This window comes from Tachypleus tridentatus, chromosome 13 (genome assembly GCF_004210375.1).
Source record: "Tachypleus tridentatus isolate NWPU-2018 chromosome 13, ASM421037v1, whole genome shotgun sequence".
In the NCBI taxonomy this organism is placed as follows: Eukaryota; Metazoa; Arthropoda; class Merostomata; order Xiphosura; family Limulidae; genus Tachypleus; species Tachypleus tridentatus.
In genome coordinates this window covers 199,294,511-199,304,383 of record NC_134837.1, presented here as the reverse complement: position 1 = coordinate 199,304,383, position 9,873 = coordinate 199,294,511, and the positions used below count along the sequence as shown (strand labels likewise).

The 9,873-nt window shown below is 32.5% G+C and overlaps 1 protein-coding gene across 1 annotated transcript; it reads left to right on the top strand.

The window, feature by feature from the left end:
• The first annotated feature begins 3,233 nt into the window (after positions 1-3,233).
• LOC143238602 (tektin-2-like) lies at positions 3,234-7,904 on the top strand. Its single transcript, XM_076478960.1, has 5 exons — positions 3,234-3,746; positions 4,734-4,976; positions 6,117-6,331; positions 7,169-7,391; positions 7,682-7,904. The coding sequence occupies exons 1-4, from the start codon at positions 3,579-3,581 to the stop codon at positions 7,332-7,334; spliced, it is 792 nt and encodes a 263-aa protein (XP_076335075.1). The 5' UTR covers positions 3,234-3,578; the 3' UTR covers positions 7,335-7,391; positions 7,682-7,904.
• Positions 7,905-9,873: the final 1,969 nt, after the last annotated feature.

The window sequence follows — 9,873 nt, the reverse complement described above, 5'->3', positions numbered from 1 at the left end:
TCACTGACTCATAGAAAATATTTTCAGCTGTTACTGGCAGATCTGTCTAAATGTTTCAAGATGACGAAAAACAGAAAAAAACTTATACAAACAGAGCTAATTGTTTGTTTTAGAACAAAACCCTATCAAGCTATGTACGAGTACCGTGTTTATTACAGGGAATCGAACTAAGCGAATTTTAGCGTTGCAAGTCCTTAAAAGTATCGCTGTTCTAACCAGACACAAGTAGGAAGAATGGACGTGTAAGTAGTTTTCACATAAATAAAAAGGCTGGGAAGTAAGAAAATAGGAAGAAAGGTAGTAAGGTATATGAAGATGTAGTTAATAAATTACTTGAGGAAGAAGGATGGAGAGCAAGAAGGTGGTAAGAAGTTTACACAACTACGAATACTGGGCGGTACGTAAACTGATACGAAGTTAGAATTTGATAAAAGCCTTATAACCCGAGCGCTTTCAAATGATGGACAACTGTTCTTCAACCTTCATGTTTTTTCTAGCGTCATGATTGATTTTTTTTATCTAATGTTTAAACATACCAGTGTTTAACACCAGCCAAACATTCTATGACAACGTAACTTAACAGTCAAATCCTCGTATGAAGAAAACAAACACAAAACTTAATCACATGTCACACGCAGGTTACACTATAATGCAATACATACCTGTAACAATTAACTTTCTATAATTTTTTCAGTTTTTTTTTTTGACTACACAATATGTTAGTATCTCAGTATACCTAAACACTGTTCTATCCTTTATTTTAGACTGTGCAAAAGTGGTAGGACAAAATCGAAATCAAATTTTAGGCTACTTTAAAAACAGTTGTAGGTAATTTACAACTGAAACATCGACATTTTACTAATATTCATATTTAATGCAAGAGAACTGGACGGAGGGTGCTTGAGTTCAGCAAACAGTTAATTGTTTGTGTGTCCCTCTTTAGTTTAATAATTGCAAACTGTCTTTCAGTCATTGTTGCAACATGTTTAATTAAAGTGCCCTATGGGATTTTACTCCAAATGATTAATACTTTCCTATGAAGTTTTTTTGCAAGAAACGTTTGACTTTTCAATTTTTAATCTATCAAATCCCAGATCTACTCAGTTAAATTGAGACTAGGGTGCTGTGGAGTCCATTGCATCGTTTGAATCACTCTAGCCGTTTCTATCTTGGTTAAATAATTTCTGTGTAGATTGGATAAGTGTTTTGGGTCATTGTTTCCTTGGTGATAAAATATTTTATTAATAATACGTAAACTACTAGGGAAAACATGACGGATCAGTTTCTGTTGGGACTTTCACTGGTCCGTTACTTCATCTATTTTGTAAATATATTCTGTAGTCTCAGTAGTAAAACACCCCAAAGCCATTACACTGACTCCCTCATGCTTCGTGGTAAGTGCTATGTATTGAAGTAAGTATCTTTCTTCAACTGGACGTACAACCTACGATTTTATCCAAAATTTTCAAACTTGTACTCATCCGTCCATAACACACATTTCCAATCAAAGCAGTTCATTTTTTGTACTTCTTAGAAAATTTCAGTCTCTTATTCATATTTGGAGACCGAAGTAAAATTGTTTTTTTCTTTAACTGCTACACGATGTGACATTATATTTTCGTTGTGTCTTCTTGATACTGTAGATGTAGACACTTTTCTATCATTTCCTCAATGGTCGTTTATCTCATGTTTGAGATCAGTAGCAGTCTTCCTTCTGTCTTGAAGGCTGTACAAACAAAGATACTTGACATCAGTATAATTGAATTTAGGTGTTACTCCTCTTCCTTTCCTATTTTCAAATTAACCTGTCTCGGTTTCACGATCTAAGGTGTATTTGACAGTGTTTGGAGAGCATTTCAGGTCTGCACCAATTTGTCGGAGAGTTTAACCAACGTTACGTAAAGCGTTTATGTTGACCCTCTGCTCAACTGACAACTGTTTACGCATTTTGGGCTGTGGTATGACAAAAAACTCAATGCATAGAGTTTAACACTGTTTTTATCAAAGTTTATTTGTGAAGAGCTATTATATTAATTTATTCCAGCATATACCAGTCCTATATGTTAGCTTCTTTCTATATAGTTTAGACATTGCATGAGGTACCATGATACTTACTTACGACCCTAAATTTAATTATTATATTCATTCAAACAGAACCATTATAACATGTCTTTGGGACAACTATAAGGGAATTCTAAAAATGATAAGTATTCTTATTCTGCTTATTCAATATCTAACAGGGATCACTAAAACATTACCACAGTGCTAAAATTACGTTCTGCAATGGCATGGAAGTATTAGTCTCATAAAGTGGAAATAATGACAAAATATTCTATTCTTCTAACACTGTTGCATAATACTGTGTTGTTAAACACTTTTCATGTTCTGGTTATTTTTATTACATTCTCGCTGACACGTACATGTTCACAGCACCGCTATTCTGTCACTTGTGTTATTGCTGATACGTATGTTTTCAGGCTTACCATTGAGTCATTGGGAAGTGGGGTTAAGCCAAAAATGTTTAATGGATTTTTTTGTAAACCAATTTGATAAAACTTTTATATATATAAATATTATATGGTTTAAGAATTAAGTCATTCCTGGTGTACAATTTTGCATTTGATATAACTAAAGTGAGTACTTGTAAGATCCAGTTTTGTTTTGTTTTGTTTTTTTCTTTTTGTAAATGTTACATTTTCTGGTTGGTTTGGTTTGGTGTTTAGAATTTCGCACAAAGCTACTCGAGGGCTATCTGTGCTAGCCGTCCCTAATTTTGCAGTGTAAGACTAGAGGGAAGGCAGCTAGTCATCACCACCCACCGCCAACTCTTGGGCTACTCTTTTACCAACGAATAGTGGGATTGACCGTCACATTATAACGCCTCCACGGCTGGGAGGGCGAGCATGTTTGGCGCGACGCGGGCGCGAACCCGTGACCCTCCGATTACGAGTCGCACGCCTTACGCGCTATGCCATGCCAGGCCCTGTTACATTCTCTGAAAATTAATACGGTTATGTTTCACTTTATCATTAAAAATTTATATACTGTTACCTATTAAGAAAAACATTATATTTGTGTAGTTCATAGTAATTTTGTTACTGGATAAGATTGTATAATTGCTTGAAATAAATTCACACTGAACTTTTAACTTTAAAAAATCTTAAAACTCATGTAGGTTTGTGTACATTTCTGTTATAGTTGTTATTCTACTTTTTGAACGCAAGAGAGCAGTTACAGAGAGCTTGGAGAGTCCGTTGCTAGGATACAGTTGTAACAACTGACATATTGAAACTAAGCTTAATTTATAACTTATCAACAGAACTTAAATATAAATATGAGTTAAGTTTTTAAGGATTATTGTTTTGTAAATATAGTGCAGTATCGTTGCTTCCTTTGCAGCATAAGCCATAACGATATATTCTTTAGGGTACTTAAATGTTATTGTTAAGCATAAGACTGATAGATTTATTATGACTGGTACACATTTATTTCCAAGTTAGAATAAGCGTGTAATTCAAGCCTTTTTACCACAAATGTGGAAGGTTAACATATTTATATGATACTGGCGTGTAATAAATATGTTCTACGAAAAACAGGTGGACCACCATTCACCAGCAGAATGGACAGCTAACAATGATTCTATAGCATTGGCAACAAAACAAGTAATTTCATCATCGCATAATCTAAGGACACAAAGTCATTACCAACGAAATGAATCTAAAAATAGGATTTTATGGAAAAACCAGGTGAATTTAAGCTAGTATTGCTAAAAATATTTGTAAAAAACGTAAAGCATTAGGTTGAGTGAAATTAATAATACGAAATTTAAATTCTGAATTACAATTGGATTGTCTGTGATACAGTAATAATAAAGAATATTTTTATGTATTGTAAATGGTCCTCTTAGGGTATATTCATAACCAAAGTGTGTAAATATAAAAAGAAAATCATAATTATGTTATGTATAAATGGTTTGTGCTTTAGATTAGTTGTATATTTTTTCTAATAAACTGCTAACTGTACTTGACTTATAGAACTTCTGTAATAATTGTAGTGGCCAGGATTCAGTCAAGAGACTGTTGGACTATACGCTTGTCTGAGGTTTCCTTTATTATGAGTTCAATCACTTTGTTTCAGTGATCTCAAGAGGGTTATCTAAGATTTGTCGACTTGCATAGTAGATTGTCTAGATGTGCTATCAATTAAGTGGAATTAGTTTCTTTTATTTATCTGTCTTGTATGTAGTTCATGTCATTCTGTTATTAATATTTCTTTCTATTGGATGATATTTTACTCTGACATGATTGGTGTTACACAGTCTTGATATGGTTTATAGTCCTCACTTTTAGGTTTTGTTGGTTTATCCAATATATTGGAGTTATACATTCATATAAGAACTGTGTTTTTGCTTTGCATTAATAAGTTTAGGGTGTTTTGATCTGTACTAAGTAGCTATGGTAATCTTACAGGCCATTAACCATGATTAAAACTGGTAACTGATTGCCATGACTTTACTGTAAGTAGTAAATTAAACCATATAAGGTTCCTAACTTTTATGTTGTTAACTTAATTAGGTAAAAATAATCTAATTTGTACTCTTTTACATTTTCAGAAATTTATGGCATTACTTAAACTTAATCTCTCTGCTGTGATATAAAACATCAGTAAATAAATAACTTCCAGTTTTTAACATCATAATACAAATGTATTCACCATATAATCTTTTTTCAAAGGAAACAAATCTAGCTCTGTCAGAACGTGTGCTGGACATCAAACTATGGCATAAAACATTAGAAGAAACTTTGAAAACTATAGAAGAAGAAATTTCTGCTCTGTTGGAAACTAAAACTGCTTTAGAAAGTGCTTTAATGAATAAAGTTCCTCTGTTGGAAGCAACAAAGATGTGTTTGATGTTGAAAGACAGGAGGACTAATGTTGATGTAGTGGAAGATGATCAGTACCACCAAATGAAGAAGGTTTGTCATTTAAAGTACTAAGCTGGCTGATAAGATTGATTAGTTTGAAGTCTGCCTGAAAAAGCATATGATTTAGAATGTAAAGTTTGTTTCTCTGCTCACTTTCACTCTTTCATAGTGAAAATTTAATTAAGGCCTTCCAGTAATTCTAGTATCTATAACTACTTCATGTACATGATATGTCATAACATGAGCTCGCGTCATAACCTAGTGAAAAGAATATTTTTCAACTATAATTGTCTCAACAAGGTTTGGTTTACATATTGCACAAAGCTACTTGAAGGCTGTGCTAGCTGTCCCTAATTTAGCAGTGTAAGACTAGAGGAAAGGCAGCTAGTCATCACCACCCACTTTCAACTCTTTTACCAATGAATAGTTGGATTGACCATCACATTATAACACCCCCCACAGCTGAAAGGGTGAGCATGTTTGATGTGACGGAGACTTGAATTCACGACCCTCAGATTATGAGTCGAATGTCTTAACCACCTGGCTATGCCAAGCCATCTCAACTAGGTGGATGATAAAAAAATTACTTCCTCTCTCTACTTTCACAACCAAACAAACCACCCTACTTTAATGAATGTCAGTTTTAGTTAGTACCATACATTTCACATGTCATTTGGTTTTATTTTTTAAATATGTTAGTCTTTACATATGTTTCATGTCTATTATTTAGTTAAGGTTTTCTAAATATTACTTCGGACATGCTTTCCTGATAATTATTTAATATTATATTAGTCAGTCATTAAAAATAATATTACTATTATATATTGATAAAGTTACTTGATTGATAAAATGCAGGTTTTTAACTCATATTTTCTTTTTTGTATACTAACAAATAATACATTTCACAACTTTAAAATATGTAATCACTCCAAAATATCTTTTAAATTTATGGAGATAAGGAAAACTGTAACCTTAATAGAGTATAACTTGTTTTCATTTTTGGTTAGGAAAAGTATATTATTCATACATTGTCTATGTGAAGAATTATTTTTTTGAAAGTATGTGCTATATGTATTGATGGCTTAACACATCAACTTACCATCTTGTTTATTCATTATAAAACTGTAGGTCAGTAAAAAATATCTAGTGAATAGTTTAATTTATTTATATCAACAAACTTTTTATTTTTAGGAAATAAAACTTTTAGAGAACATTTCTCAAAAGCTACAACAAAAAAGTAAGTCTGTTTGGGAACATCTGTGTCGACTAAAACATACCAGAGATCACTTGAAGGCTGATATTGTGGACAAATTATCAGCTCATAATATTGAAACTTATCAACTGGATTTACACACAAAATCTGCAGGCATCACCCTTAAGCCTTTTCCTGTGGAGGTTCCAGTGAGGTAAACACAATTAAGATATTTTGATGTTATCTTTTATAAAGTGTGAGAAACTAAGGTAAACTTTTTATTTTGTGTGTTGTTTTGTTTTGTTTTTTCCTACAGAGATGTAAAAGTGTCTATCTGGTCCTACCCATCCATAATTTTTAACTGGCAGATTGGAAGGAAGGCAGAGAACCAACAGCACTCACCATCAACTCTTGAGCTACTCCTGTCAGAACTCAAATTGTATCTTTGTTTTTCTGTTCATTAATTCATTTATTGTTAAGAACAATAAAGTTAGGGTAAAAACTATTGGTCTGTTTCACAGAACAATCTCTTGACCTGGTTGTTAGGATATTAAATTCACAATCTGCAAGTTGATGAATAGAAATGTGATGGTGAATCCCAAACTCATTGGCAAGGAATAGACCAAAAGTTGACTATCTGCCTTCTTACTAGCCTATTGCTTCAAACTTAAGGGTGGCTAGCACTGACAGCTGTTGAAAAACTTTCTCAAATTTACAGAAAAAACTGTAGCTATATATCAGCAGGCCCAGTAATTTGATTATATTTCTTCTGCTTGTAAGCATTTCTGTCCTAATAATCATCCTTGGTTAATATCTGCTTAAATTCCAAGGTGATACACAGAGTTGACCACACTGTGTACCTGGTTGTTATTGTACATTTTATAATATTGATAATGCTATTTTAATAAACAAATATTCCAAGAACCTCACATAAACCAGTTATATGATTTTTCTAATTTTTTTTATTAAATATGGAAAATAAGTAATGTAATGAAACTAATATTTAATTTTGATCGAGTATAGGTTTATGTATGTGATATGTATTTTCTAGCACAGTAACACCTGAGCAGTGGTATGGATTTAGCCAATCCAACAAAACTAGTGCTGAGAAGGAGATGGAGTCAGCACGCTATCTCTGTGTGGATGCTTTAGCTCTTATAAGAGATACAGAAAATCAAACTTCCAGTCAGAGAGAAGCAACAGCATTTGCTATATGAAAACGAATACACGAATTGAAGCAAACGAGAGATATGTTAGTTGTTCAGCAAGAAAATGTAAGTCTGATAGTAAAACCTGAATGGAGCTGAATCAAGTTACTGTTATTTTAACTTCTTCAATTAAGTAGTTGTTTTATAGTACTGTAAAACATCAAACATGTTTCTGGAAATTTTTCTTTTCCTGAGAAACCAGGTGAAAATATTAAACTGTTAAATTGTAAAAACTGTTAATTAGGTAGTATTATTGAAATATCAAGGAGAAAGTATTGCCTTGTTAAAAATGCTAATATTAGGTAGTATTTGAGTAACTAAACATACATAATATGAAATGTAATGTTGGTTAACAGTTAGAAAGGGAAATTGCAAGAGGAAGAAATGAAGTACAGGAGCTTGAAAAGAGTCTTCAAGATACTGCTGGGCCAATGAAAGTGGTTCAAACTAGACTGGAAAACAGAAAGTGGCGCCCTCAAATGGAACTATGTGGAGATACACCACAAACATCACTTCACCAAGAATTTATGCATCTTCGAGATGTCCAGTCTGCTCTCAACAGAAATTACAAGAAGCAAGGTTAGGATGACTTTGATGTTGTAGCAATGGTTTGCAAAGTGAAAGTACTGAAGTAGCTTCACTTGATAAATACCCATGGCCTTTCTGGTATTAAAACTTCAGTTGTGAGACAACTATAATGCATCAAGGAATAATCAAATATAACCTATCTAAAAGCCAGTGTGTGTGTGTGTGTCATGTTACACTTGATTTCTTTAAATAGTAGTAGTTATAAAAGTTATAAATACTTTTATATAGACAGAGCAATTCAATTACTGTCTGCCATTACAATTTTAGTGATGGGGGTGTGAAGAGGTTGTGCTGTGAAACTTTACAAGTGTAGTGAATGTTTATAAAATAAGCCTAAAGACAGTGTGAGATCACCTCACCTAGAACCAAGTGTATAAAACTTATTATGAAAGTAAAAATATCGATTCAGTTTTATACTTAAAATGTTTCTGAATGAAGTTATTTTTTATTATATCACCAACGTTTTAATAAAACAAACCACTTTAATGAAAGACCCATGGTCTTCTATATATATATTTTATTGTTAAGTAACATTGTATAAAAACCCTTCTTTCTACAGAGTGTTACCAACACACACTGACTTTTCTATGTATTGTTAATTTAACTGATTTTATCAATAATTATTGTATGAATACAGCACAAGTTCATTTCATGAATGATCTTAATTTTGATTAGCTTACAAAAGAATTTACTAATCTTTGGCTGCCTGGGCTGCTTTTTTTGCCTCTTCCTCGGTTAAACTATATTCCTCGGTTAAACTATATTCCAGTTTAGTATAAACACAGAGTAGAGAAAAAACCAACAAGGAAGAAAACTGGCCAAGTGAGAAATAAAAGGAAAAACAAGTGAAAAATACAAAAAACGTAAAAATTAACAAATTAAAAGTGGATAAATAATTAAATAGTTCAACAAAAGAGACATATCTTTTGAAGAAGCCTAGTCAGAAAATAAACATGAATATAAATTATGAGTAAATGGGAAGATTGTCATAACTTTTGGAGGATTCTGAAAAATCTGTGATAACTATTGGAATACTATAGTCATAAACTAAAGAAGTAAATTTAGGAAAAAAATAAAACGGTTTTAGTAGTTAGAAAAACCTAATCAAAAACTAAACAAGTAAACTGAAGAAATAGAGAAATACAGTCCTCGTCTAAACAAAATGAGGAAAACAGTCTTAGCCGTTGGAGATAACGTGCCACAATAAAACAGGGAAACAGTCCTAGATGAAGGAAAAGCCTAGTCAAAGACTAAACAAATAGAAAAACGAGAAAGGCAGTTCTAGTGTTTCAAAGGGGCTAGTATTCTTACATTAGTGTTTTAGTTTCATTGATTTTGTGCTTTTCCAATCCACTTATTTTTTGTTACATTCATTTATTTTTGTGTATTGTGCTTGAGAGGTTTGACTATTGCTTTAAGGTTAAAACTAAAATCAATATTAAAATATGTTTGTTAATTTGGTGGAAATGGTAAAGCCACATACATAAATAATTAACTGTCCCTCTAGGATAACAAATTTAGCTTTTTACTACTAGGTGCAATTTCGTGGTCATCTGAAAGGTCTTTAATGTCCTCATTTTGAAACTTAGACATTATCCATGTGGCTTGTCTGATGATAATTAGCTGGCTTGTAAAGAATGGTTTGTTTTTAATTCATGAATGATTTTGATAACTTATAATGAATTTCCATTATAGTTAGAAATTGGCAAAGTTGGTCATGTTTTCAAAATGCTTTATCAATTTCAGATCATCTCTCAATAGGCTTCAGTATCAACTACATCAAGTTGCAAGTGATATTGAACTGAAAGAGAGTACCTTGGAAATAGAAAACCAATGTTCAAAACTCACTCTTATCCGAGGCTGGATCCTTATCTCACGCAGCTGTCTTGGATTTCAAAGGACAAGCCTTTTCTCCAGACAGTCATGGATGACACTCCTGTCTCAGACGCTTATATTTTAC

Coding starts and splice junctions, on each gene's coding strand:
- LOC143238602 (XM_076478960.1), top strand. CDS start 3,579: ATGTTCTACGAAAAACAGGTGGACCACCATTCACCAGCAGAATGGACA. Junction 4,977..6,116: donor AGTACCACCAAATGAAGAAG/GTTTGTCATTTA, acceptor TTTTATTTTTAG/GAAATAAAACTTTTAGAGAA. Junction 6,332..7,168: donor CCTGTGGAGGTTCCAGTGAG/GTAAACACAATT, acceptor TGTATTTTCTAG/CACAGTAACACCTGAGCAGT.